Here is a 12382-nt window from a genome sequence, read left to right on the forward strand (position 1 = left end):
ATTTATCTTTATTCCTTTTTTTACATTTTTTCCTAAGTCAGTATATGTTTAATCCTAATGTTTGCTGTTGTTTGTTTCTGTTTCCGTACATATTAACTTGTTTATTTTGCCACCTTACCTACTTTTGTACTTGGTTCCAGCTGAAAATCAGCGCCTTGGCTCGATACCACGGCACCATGCTGAGCTGGTCGCCATTTCGGCTTACATATTGTATTCGATCTATATTCGTTACTCTTTTGTATGTTTGGATTTTATGTGTTTGTCGAATAAATGATTTCTTTATTTCTTTATCACGAGGTCTTGCTTATCACAGTAATGCATTGCCATCGCAACTAAACGTGTTAAGATTCATAACCATGTTTTGTCGAAGATTTTATCCGAACAAACAAACAGACATGCATTGCAAGTTAATAAAAGCTTGTAAATATTGTTTTGCTTAGGCCCTCTTGCATGTTTACGGAATTTATAAAGTTGGATAGACTGCAAGGACGGAATGCAAGAAAGAGCGGAAAGCAATTATATAAAAAATACATAAATAATAAAATTTATGTATTTTTATATAAATTAATGTTATACTTTTATATATAAATATTCATATAAATAAATAGAGAAGTGGTGAGCCAGACGACAGGCAGCACAGAAGAATAACACCATCGGAATGAGCCAATCATCCATCAAGAATGAGCAAGAAGAAGAATATGTTCCTCAGCTCCACACCTCTAATATCTTGTCCTCAATTTCCTTGAGCGTCCTCTTGTTGTTGGCGCCCTCCACAATGAGCTGGTTCTTCTTCAGCTCCAGCTCGGGCCTGTCCTGCGCCACTACGATCCCCAGTAGCTGGTCTTGCAAGCCTTGCGGAGTTATCATGAAGTTCAGCATTGTCACCTGCAAGAATGTGCAGACTAATGTTAATTATATAAAAACAGTGACGCATTCTTCTTCTTCTTCAAGTCCAGTATACCAGGAATGCAATCAAGAGACAAAAGTGGAGATTCATTGCAAAACAGCAACCTTTGTTACTTCTTTATGTTTATTTATTTACATATTTAGCTTGATCACAAAAACATGTAATTACAGACTTAAAGCTTGAGGCTTTTTTTACCAGTACAGTTTATATATCACTGAATCTTGACTCCAGCAGGCAGCTCCTTATATTTCGTCTTATTCAGAGCTAGTCTTAATAATTATTCGATTGTTTTTACTCCCGCCCACACTTTGATGTTTTCGCCAAGATATCTTGCGTCCCACTTTTCGCTTTCCGGCAATCTTTACCGGAAAGGGGACGGGCAGTACAAATGATCTTACACTGTAATACGATTGTCTTACTTTGACAGCAATCTCTGGGAGGTAGTGGGGGTTGCTCAGCCTAGTCGTAATGTAGAACCGGAAGTCGTGGTTGTATTCCAGGATGTTGTCTCCGAAGCGCAGGCAGTCCATACCGCCAGATCTATCAACCATCAACACTTTAGCTAAAAGAAGTTCACAATTGGACATAGCCCTGTAAATCAATTGACTACTATATAAATATGTAGATGTATATCACTTCGACTATATCAAAAAATACTTAAAAAATTTATCTAATTTAAACCGTATCCCATAAAAAATTTGAAATGAAGATCCAATGTCGAGTGGCTTATTTGGTGCAGACGAGTTTTGGCTTTGGAACGTGTATCTTGTTCTATAAAGTTATCAAACATAGCCGGTGTCATAAACATATCTCACTCTTTCTCATCTGAGCGTTTGCCTGGTTTCTTTCGCAGCCATTGAGCGTCGGAGCCCAGGGTTCGCTAGCCCAGTCACATCACACTATCTAATAAAACACAAACTTTTTTCATTTATCATTTTACCTTCACTGAAGACACCAGCGTTACCTGAATATATTCCTCAGTAGCACAGGTTCCAGTACAGCATCTAGTTGTTCCCGAATGTTCTCCAGTATAACCGGCAGCCCCATCTGTATGGCGTTCTCGAGTACTCTCACGTAATTACTGTCGGTTAGTTTGATCACCTTCAGCTGATTCTCGCGTTCCATGTTCTTCACCCATTTGTTGGCTTGTTCTGGATTGAAAGGGGCGCTTTAGTTACGCGCCTTAGTTCTGTTGTTAGTGTAAGATGGATGTCGTTTGATGAAACTAAATATTAAACCGACAAGAGGCATTTGAGCGGCTGAAGCCGCGGGTAAACAGCTAGTACAATATAATGTTAAGGTAATAAGCGAAGTAGACTTGGTACATGTAGGGAACCTACATATTTATTATAATTTATTTATATAATTATCTATTAATATAATTTATAGTTTGTATTAATAATATCTATTTACTAATTCTATCTTAATTATATTTATATTCACACATATTTATTACATTACTAAAATATTCAACGCGCAAACCCGCGCGGCAAACTCATGCGTCATTAAACGCATCATACATCTATAGCTACAGCTAGTAGACACGCGCTGCGCCGGAGTCGACCGACCAGCCGAGCGAGATCCCACCAGTCGTGATTTGCCTATGCACCGCGGAGCTCACGCCGCTCGCTATCGCGCCGCACCTAATGTTATGCCACCGCTCGTAATTCAAATATTGCTTGAGCTTGTGACTTGTATGTCTTTCACCTTTCTTCTTGTGTATCGTTTGGACTATTGACTGTTTCTTCTCTGTACTCCTTTCTATCTTTTTATTAAACTGTACGTGTGGTCTATGACTTAAACTGTATTTATGTGGATACGCTAGTTTTTGTTCCTGCATACACCCAGACCGCTTCAGTACACAAGCGAAAGACTGAATTTTAAACAAACTAGTGGCCACACCCAAACCTTTCTCTTAAATTAATTTATCTATTAAAAAAACCGCAACAAAATCCGTTGCGTACCTAGTTTTAAAGACCTAAGCATACACAGGGACAGACAGACAGCGGAGAGCGATTTTATTTTATACTACGTAATGACGATACAAATATACATAAACATCCAAAACCCAAGCCGAAGAGAAAAAAACCACTTTCCATATTGACCTAACTAGGGATAGAACCCGGGACCTCTCGAGTAACGGACAGGTACGTTAATCGTCAAAATGTAAAGTTTTTCTTTTTGTGTTGTTTGTGTGTTTGTAACAGTCGAATAAACGATTTATCTATCTATCTGTATATCTATCTATTGTCGACCTCAGTGGCGCAGTGGTAAAGTGTTTGCCTCTGAACCGAGAGGTCCCAGGTTCGATCCTCGGTCTTGCCACGATGGAAAATGATATTTTTCTGATTGGCCCGGGTCTTGGATATTCATCTATATATGTATTTGTTATAAAATATAGTATCGTTGAGATAGAATCCCATAACACAAATCGAACTTACTTTGGGGCTAGCTCGATGTGTGATTTGTCCTAATATATCTAATCAATCTATCATGTACCTTGTGGGTCGATCATGAGCGGCCATCGCCGTGACTTCTCCACGATGATTCCATTCTCAATGGAGAACGCGTCAACCGGCAGACCAGCGATGTTCCATGCCCTTATCACCACCGGCTCACCCAACGTCGTGATAAGGGAAAACACCTCCGAGCACGGAATATCTGTTTAGTAAGAATATGATACATCTGTCTCCATAGTCGTATTCCTCATGGCTGAGAGTCGTGGTCATTACGTGGAATGTAACACACATAACGACTTTCTTGGCACTATAAATGGAGTGGTTTGCCGTTGCCTTTGTTCATTTCACACACAAGTTGATAATCAACCAGTGTGCAGGTTTCCTCACGATGTTTTCCTTCACCGGAAGCAAGTGGTGGTCGATGAAAATTACTACACATGAGTCAGATGGGTATACAAACTCATGTGGCACGAGTACGATTCGAACCTGGAACCTTTCGGTCCACAGGCGAGCGTCTTAACCACCATCGCTTCTTATGATAGACCAGAATTTAAAAATATATATCTTCGCTAACTGTTTGAACTATTAGATTACATATGTTTCTCTCATGTCCGCATGTTCTCCGTTTCAGTACTTGTACATTGAAATTTAAAATTATTTATTCCTCTTCGGGTTATATACACAATAACAATAACTTGTTTATTTTTATCAGACATGAGTTACACAAGTTCTACATCTATTTTATATCTTCATCAATTATTGACGTCATAATTTACTTAAAATCAAGTCTACTACCGCCTTCTAAAACCCAGGAGAAGAAGCAGCACAATAAACTTCAACAAAAAAAAACACTTTAAATTTGAATCCTATGAGATATAGTAGTCACTCTGCAAATTACGTAGGAAACAAATGTCTGGCTATGCCGCTCACACCTGGGGGCAAACCCAAGAAATGTTAGCTTGATGTCGTCAAGGATGATATACGTGCCAATAGACGTAACTAGGGATACCGAAACGTGCGAAGTGGAGATGGAGAAGGAACCGGGAGAAGGCTCTATGAGAGTGAGGAAGAGTGAGGTATAGTACTCACTAAGGTTGCTGGTCCTCGTATTCCACAGCAACAGCACCTCCCTCCTGTAGTTGACCGTGTATGGCCCTAGGTAAGCGATGAAGCCAGCCGATAGCAGCACATCACCTGGAATTCATCATCAGTGTAAGGAAACCGATGATCTATGCAGACATAGAAACGAAAAAACCTTCAAATGATTGAAAGAGGTCACTATAACATAGCAATACATTATTACTGTTAAGTTTTTCGTATATATAACTTTATAATAATAGTATAATAATAATATACTATTATTAAAAACTTTGTGAGTTTGTGGGTGAATTTCATGAGCGTTTTGAACGCCGCCGTGGGCTGTCATTTGTGTTTATTAAATTGTGCCATACACAGTAATCAATTAAACTATCCTATTTTATAAATAAGTAAAGTACTGGTACAATGTTAATTTTCTAAATGTTTAATTTTAAAAAATATATTCGTTATTAAAAAAAATATGGGACACTAATGAAACGCTACACGCCGCGTTCAAACAGTCGTGAAATTCACCCTCGTAGGTTTGAGGCGGGTAATCTCCGAAACTGCCGAACTGATTTCAAAAATTCTTTCACCATTAGAAAGGTACATTATCCAAGATTGCTATAGGCTATATTTTATCTCAGAATTCCCGCGGGAGCGAAGCCCTAGTAATAAATAAATAAATAAAACACAACGGTCCACACTAAACAATAAGCTTGTATTGCGGCTCGGATGGACATAAGATACATACATAGAAATGGCCAGAACCACAAACATATTTATATTTGTGACGATTCATACAAATATTTGCCCGCACTGGGAATCGAATTCAGTACATCCACTACGCCATGGAGGTAGTCAACAAGAAGTATAATACCTATGATATTATCCAGAAGATCTTGTAATTGTATGGCTAGCTCTGTCCATCGCGCCTTCTCACCCCCCAGACCTCCAATCAGCTGTTCCGCTCGCGACAACTTTGTGGAGCATAGTTCTATCTCATCTTCTAGACCCTTCTTCTTGCGGGTCATCTCCGCGAACTCGTCGTTCAACGCCTGAGGAAATTATTATTAGTTAGTATTTTACACATTTGTCCCAAAATATAGCAATGTTTTCAGGGTTCATGTTTGTATGTATGTGAGTTTCTTTCTCTCTGTCTCATCTCATCTGCATGAGCGTTGAGCTTCGGAGCCCAGGCCCAAGCTTTCTTTCATTTATGTTGTCGTCGTATAAGGACGTCGACATCCTTATTTGATAGATAACGGTGATAATGTCTGTGCAGTAAACCGTTGAGGAGTTCCATCGCCGGTAGCCGTTTCTGGATGCACCATCAGGTCATGCTTATCATAATAATGCATTGTCATGCGAACTGACGCGACGTGGAAATTTTCAACTCTGTAGACAAAGCTCAATAAGGTTAAATTTAACTTCTTAAATTTGATTACACAGACAATAATCGGGACGGTACCGAATTGAACTATCGCTGGTTAACTGGAATATATCCTTTTATGGAATTGCAATTGTATATTTACCTACTTTACATCTTACTTCGTCTAATATTTTACTTGGGGCAAAAATACATTTTTTGTATGTATGAATATATGTTTGTAACGCAATAACTTTCGAAACATTGGTCCGATTTTGATGATATTTAAAAGGTATGTAGGATATGCCAATTGAATTTTGAAGTTCGTGGTTCATCAAAATCGATTCAGTCGTTTTGGAAATAATCACAAATTTGGAAAAACTCATCGAAATATTGTGTTCGCGACGTCTAAGTTCGTGGCGAACAACTAGTATAGGTATTTACTTTGAACGTGTGTTCTTTGTACAATAAAGACATTACAAACAAAACAAATAAAAGAATATAACATTAGTCAAAGTCACTATAAATAATAAATATATTAATAAATATATTAGGACAAACCACACAGATTGAGCTAGCCCTAAGGTAAGTTCGAGACTTGTGTTATGGGATACTAACTCAACGATACTATATTTTGTAACAAATACATATATAGATAAACATCCAAGACCCGGGCCAATCAGAAAAAGATCGTTTTCCATTATGACCCGACCGGGGATCGAACCCGGGACCTCTCGGTTCAGTGGCAAGAACTTTACCACTGCGCCACCGAGGTCGTCAAAGTCAAGTCACTGGCCAGTCTCTGGACAGTGATACGTACCTGTAGCTTGTCCAGAACGCCTTGTAGCATGGCCCTCTTCTCGTTCAGCGTGTTCATCTGCATCTGCAGCTCGCCTTCTGCTTCTGCCAACGCCGCCTTCTTCGGCGCTACCACCTGAATAGCGTAGTGGAAAATTGTAAAAATATAATTTATAAACTAGATTTAAAATAGATATATCTAGGACAATTCGCAGAATTCAAATTCACATTACGATAATTCACAGACGTGTGATAACCCGCAACAACAATGCAGCTGGATCTAAATACGGAGATTTAAACATGGAAAGTCAATTTTCAAAAAGTATGAAATTATAAAAATAAAATTAAATCATTATAAAAAACAAAAATTTTGTAACAAATTTTATTAAGAAGTGCCATCACGTGCCGTCGGGTGGGCCGCACGCCTGTTGCCTACTTGTTTTCGCTTGACATATACGATCCATTTTCCATATAGTGTAAGCTTACAGAGAAAAACCTTACAAAGTATAACAAATTTATATGATATACTATGCTCAGGTCGTTATACAGGGTTACTGGTATCAAACGCAAAAACTAAAGATCGCGATTCTACACATCTTAACTCTATGTAATAGCCAAGCAACGCGAGACAGTACAGTAGCGTTATGTAGCGAAATCGAACATAGAGTTAAATTTTTATAGAAACGACATTAAAACTAAAAAAAATACAAAATATATATTTTTTTAATTTTTGTATTTATTTATTTAACAAAAGATGTTAGTATCCTAAAAAAAATACAAAATATATATTTTTTTAATTTTTGTATTTATTTATTTAACAAAAGATGTTAGTATCTATGTACCTTATGCGCCTTTGGAAGGTTATGCGTCAGATACCAGTGACCAGTAACCCTGTATATGGATATGAAAGCAGTCACCTTGATGACTCTGTCGTACACGTCCATGGCCCTCACCCACCGGCAAAGCCCCTCGCACGCGGAAGACACCTTCGCTATCACTACCGGGTCGAACTCGCGGTCCGGGATGTACCTGTATACACGTAATTACGTTTATGAATAACTAGCTTTTGCCGGCGGCTTCGCCCGCGTGATTTTCCCTTCAGTGAAATATTTAGAGTACTAATCTGGTTTCCCCGTACAAACTTTGAACCCACTTTTCACCCCCTTAGAGGATGAATTTTGAAATATTATTTATTTTTATTAATGATGTAACTGTTTCTCGCAGCTCCGCTCGCGGCAATTGCATCGGATGCGTTCGTCATACAAGGTTTAACCGCCATTTCTGGTTACTGGAGGGTAGAGCTTAGAAAAAAGTATATGCATACCAAATTAAAATCGTCCAAGCGTGTAAGCGTGACAGACAGACTTCCGCTGAATTTGTAACATTAATATGGAAGTACAGATAAGAAATATACAAACTTGTCCCTGATTTTCTTCATGGTGGCAGGCGGGATGTTGTCCTTGTCATAGTTCTTGAGGGACTCCAGGAACTTCATGTCTCCCAGCATCTTCTGCGAGGGGCCCCAGAAGTCGTCAAATGGTTTGCCTGAATTCATTATTGCTTGTATTTACATTCAAATTCAAAATTATTCAACTTAGGAAAATTTATTAAGTCTACTGCGGCTGACTTTAGGCTCACACTGTAGGCTGATAAAAAATATTTATTTACAATTTATTATACTGTTCTATTTTCTTATGTTGTATCTTCCATTGTTTTTGTTTGCATTCACGACTGTGACGTCGCGAAACCCAAGCTCAGCGAAAAAATAAACCTTAAAATTTTGAAGATTCGCCTCTCGCATCACAACCGCCTGCCCGAAGTCTACTAATGGAATACTGCCCAAGGACGTCAGGGTAGACGTCAGACGACATTTACTGTCAGGCAATAATAATTGCCTGACAGTAAATAATTCTGTGCTATGTCGTCGTCAATCCACGTGAAGATATAGAGCGACCCTATTCTAGAATAGGAACTACACATTCAACCATGACAATTAAATCATGTCCGTTTGAAGTTTTTACCGTTAGCGTCCATCTTCCTATCACCCTTGATGCCCTTCATGACGCAGACGGCCTCCATCACAAGCTTGACGCCGGCGGGCGGGTTCTTCATGGACTTGACGAGTGTGATGTCGGCCGGCTTCAGCGTGTTGAGCGCGTCCAGCGCCGCCTCCAGCGCCGGCACCGCCTCCGCCAGGTCCGACTCGCAGTCGTCCTTGATCGCCTGCGCCGCCGCCGCCGCCTCGTTCGCCAGCGCCTCGTCCGCTCCCACGATCTTGTGTTGTCATTCAAGGTTCAAATTTATTAATCATCATCATAGTGTGTTAGTGCTAACACGCGGTGTCAGATTTTATTCCAGTCGCCTAAAGACATCTGACATGACTTACGACTATTTACCGCCATCTAGTGGCAGGTACTCGCATGCATACTAGTGAATATACTAGTGAAACTGTCCACCAGTGTGCAGGTTTCCTCACGATATTTTCCTTCACCGGAAGCGAGTGGTGATCTATGAAAGTACTATATGTGAGTCAGTTTGGTATACAAACTAATATGGCACGAGTAGGATACGAACCTAAGACCTTTCGATCCACAGGCGGGCGTCTTAAGCCACCACCGCTACGCTATTATGAATCACTACATAATATAATACAAAGTCGCTTTCCGCTGTCTGACCTTATTGTATACTTCGATCTTTAAAACTACGCAATGGATTTTAATGCGGATTTTTTAAAATAGATAGTATGATTCCTGAGGAAAGTTTATGTATAGGTACAATTTACTTTTGTTTTACTCGAGCGAAGCCGGGACGGGCCGCTAGTCTATCATAAAATAACTCATTAACTTATAGATGTTAAAATATAAATATGTTTTGCAGCACTTAGTTGCGCCGTCTAATTTGATAATAATTTTCACCGGCGCGCCGCTGACGTTTAAACAAAATGGCGTGCTTTTCGTTTTTCTGCGCACGTTAAAGTTAACGGAGAAAGTCACTCTTTCTATCACAAGTTCTGTAAATTTAATCTGGCGCGGTATAATTATCATTAGTTTAGTTCTTGGATCACGACGGACTGATAAATCTCAGTGAATATGAATTCAATTGCTTGGCCTTAATTTAATTAGAAATCTGTATCTGTGTAATGTAGTAGTTCTTCAAAATTCCGTTTTATTAACAAAATAAACACATGCAGTGGACCAAGCAGTCAAGAAAACTAACCTCCTTCTGTTTCTCGACGACCACCGTGTCCTGCTCGATCTTGATCATGAGCTTCTCGGTCTTGTCGGAAGTCTCCACCAGCAGCGGCTGTAGGTCGCGAAGGTTCTGCTGCATCACGGCCACTTGGCCAGCGGCGAAGTCCAGCTGCTCCAGACCTGTCTCGTATCTGGTCAAAACGAATAAATAAATAAATATATAAATAAATATATTAGGACAAATCACACAGATTGAGCTAGCCCCAAAGTAAGTTCGAGACTTGTGTTATGGGATACTAACTCAACGATACTATATTTTATAACAAATACATATATAGATAAACATCCAAGACCCGGGCCAATCAGAAAAACCCTGGACCTCTCGGTTCAGAGGCAAGCACTTTCGTCGTCGTCAAACGAACGAACGACGAAACCACATTACGAAACGAAACGAAACCACATTATAATAAGATTCACAAGTTTAAAGAATTTATTTCTCATAAGAATATACAGATATTGACTAACAGAGAAACTTAATATTACTTAGTAATGTACATTTCTTCATCGACAAGCATAATTTGATAATGCAGTCAGGGCTGTCAGAAAATTTGTGTCTTTTGTATTTTGTGACAACCCTGGGCATGATAACTAAAAGCTTGCAAGGCAAGATAATTAAGATAGTGAGCCTTGCGTGGTGTATATATTATATACATTTTATATTTAGCGCTGAGGCCTGAAAAGATGAATGTGATGTTTTAAACTGTATAATAAATGGGGCGATGCGTTATAGAAAATAATTTATATTATCTCATTATGTATAAAAAGCATAACAAGAGCAAGGATCTACCGGAAGTCGAATAAGATATATATAGAAGTCGAATATCCGTCGGGACGCCTCCCACCGATCCGGCCGGGTTCGGTGTTGCCAGGAATTGGCCGCAACAATTTGTATTGCGATTATATTGCTAGAACCCTATGAGTTTATTAGACTATTCGTCCTTAGTTTCACAAGAAGTACTCACCGTATCCTGGCCCTGGTGATCTGGTCGACCTTCATGGCGTACAGACTCTGGAAGGCCTTGATCAGCTCCAGGTAGCTCGTCGGGGTCACGTACACCTTCCTCTTCTGCTCTGCATAGAATCTGAAATTAGATATAATTTTGTTTACCATTTTCCTCCTCAAAAATAAAAACATATAATAAACATTTAAATTTTATTACTATAGTATTGTTTTCAATTAATGTATTATTTATTATTAATATTAGCGCGGCTGCGTGCAGGCTGGTTACAGTCGACTTCAGATCTATGTAAACCTGGCAAATAAATGATTTTATTCTATTTATATACAATTTTTTAATTACCCTTTTTACGCTTACTAATTTTACGCGTATAGCTCACCACTACTGAACATTCTGGTCCTTCGACCCGGATATCGCATTCCCAGCTTTAATGATTGATTACTTACTATCAGGTTGCAAACAACAGATTGCGATAGCGATAAAACCATGTTTATACATCAATCTGTTATCTATTTATGATACAATAAATACTATTATTATAATTATTTTACCTATCGCTGAGCGTGACGACACTAGTGTGGAAAAGCTGGCACATTTCTACACAGCTCTCCCTCAAATTATCATCGACCTGCGCCATCTTGGAGATGAACATTGAAGCTACGCGCTCCAGCGCCTCTGGCGGCCACGCCGTGAACCTGCGAATGACAAAAAGTTTTAATAGCCTGATTAAAACTAACGTGAGAAATTGAATTCTTATTGAAGTCAACGGGTGTGACGTAAAACATCGAATCAAACACTAGTGTCATACAAATGTAAATGTATGGTGCAAATAAATATTATTCAAACAAATTATGCACTGGTGCGGCGGTGAGCTGATCAACTCGATTCTCATAGGTATATTTTGTATTTATGAGGTCGTCCTATGCTTTAGCAGTCTGTAGATTTGATAAATATTAATTAATTTAGAATTCGACATGAAAAGGTGCTTGTTAAGATAAATTCTGAACGGGTACTGTCAACATAATGGACATTTTTACTCAAGACGATAACACAGGGTTACCAGTCTATGGTGCAGCAGTTGATGAGCGACGGGAACATGCGCAGGCGGTTGCGGAACGAGTCCCCGATGGGAGACAGAGCCAGCACTATGCGCAGGTTAGCTTTCACTCGCTCTACGTAGAACCCGAACATCGCTAGAGGAGTCGTCTCCATCTTGCGACCCTGGATACGAAAGCATATGTATATTATTTCATTGTATTTATAGACACATACAGATTAACAGACATAATTTTTAAAACAACTGTATGCTAGTTAACTATTTATACATATGTAAATGTGATCAACTCTTATGTAAAGGTCAGATAGACAATTTTATAGCATAGTGGACAAACGAGCATGTGTGTTGCCTGATGGTAAGCAAAGACCGCAGCCCATGGACACCGGCAAACCGAGGCATTGATGACTTTGTGAGAAAGCGATAGACTCTTTGAAAGCCCCAATGTCGAACCTTATTATAGGAAATACCACAAAGTATCCATAGTTTAGTACAGCGCCGGAACTGA

At 39.2% G+C, this 12382-nt stretch overlaps 1 protein-coding gene across 1 annotated transcript in view; it reads right to left on the reverse strand.

The window, feature by feature from the left end:
- Positions 1-12382, reverse strand: part of Dnah3 (dynein, axonemal, heavy chain 3) — a 62055-nt gene that overhangs the window by 16688 nt on the left and 32985 nt on the right. Inside the window, exons 48-61 of the mRNA XM_053751562.1 lie at positions 11881-12041; positions 11372-11515; positions 10824-10943; positions 9827-9992; positions 8632-8884; positions 8029-8155; positions 7528-7639; positions 6633-6746; positions 5324-5501; positions 4456-4560; positions 3407-3568; positions 1872-2058; positions 1327-1447; positions 718-885 (exon numbers count right to left, since the gene is read on the reverse strand). Of these exons, the coding sequence (XP_053607537.1) occupies positions 718-885; positions 1327-1447; positions 1872-2058; positions 3407-3568; positions 4456-4560; positions 5324-5501; positions 6633-6746; positions 7528-7639; positions 8029-8155; positions 8632-8884; positions 9827-9992; positions 10824-10943; positions 11372-11515; positions 11881-12041 (2118 nt within the window). The remainder of the gene's footprint in view (positions 1-717; positions 886-1326; positions 1448-1871; positions 2059-3406; positions 3569-4455; positions 4561-5323; positions 5502-6632; positions 6747-7527; positions 7640-8028; positions 8156-8631; positions 8885-9826; positions 9993-10823; positions 10944-11371; positions 11516-11880; positions 12042-12382) is intronic.

The sequence above is a fragment of the Plodia interpunctella genome, chromosome 11 (genome assembly GCF_027563975.2).
Source record: "Plodia interpunctella isolate USDA-ARS_2022_Savannah chromosome 11, ilPloInte3.2, whole genome shotgun sequence".
NCBI lineage: Eukaryota > Metazoa > Arthropoda > Insecta > Lepidoptera > Pyralidae > Plodia > Plodia interpunctella.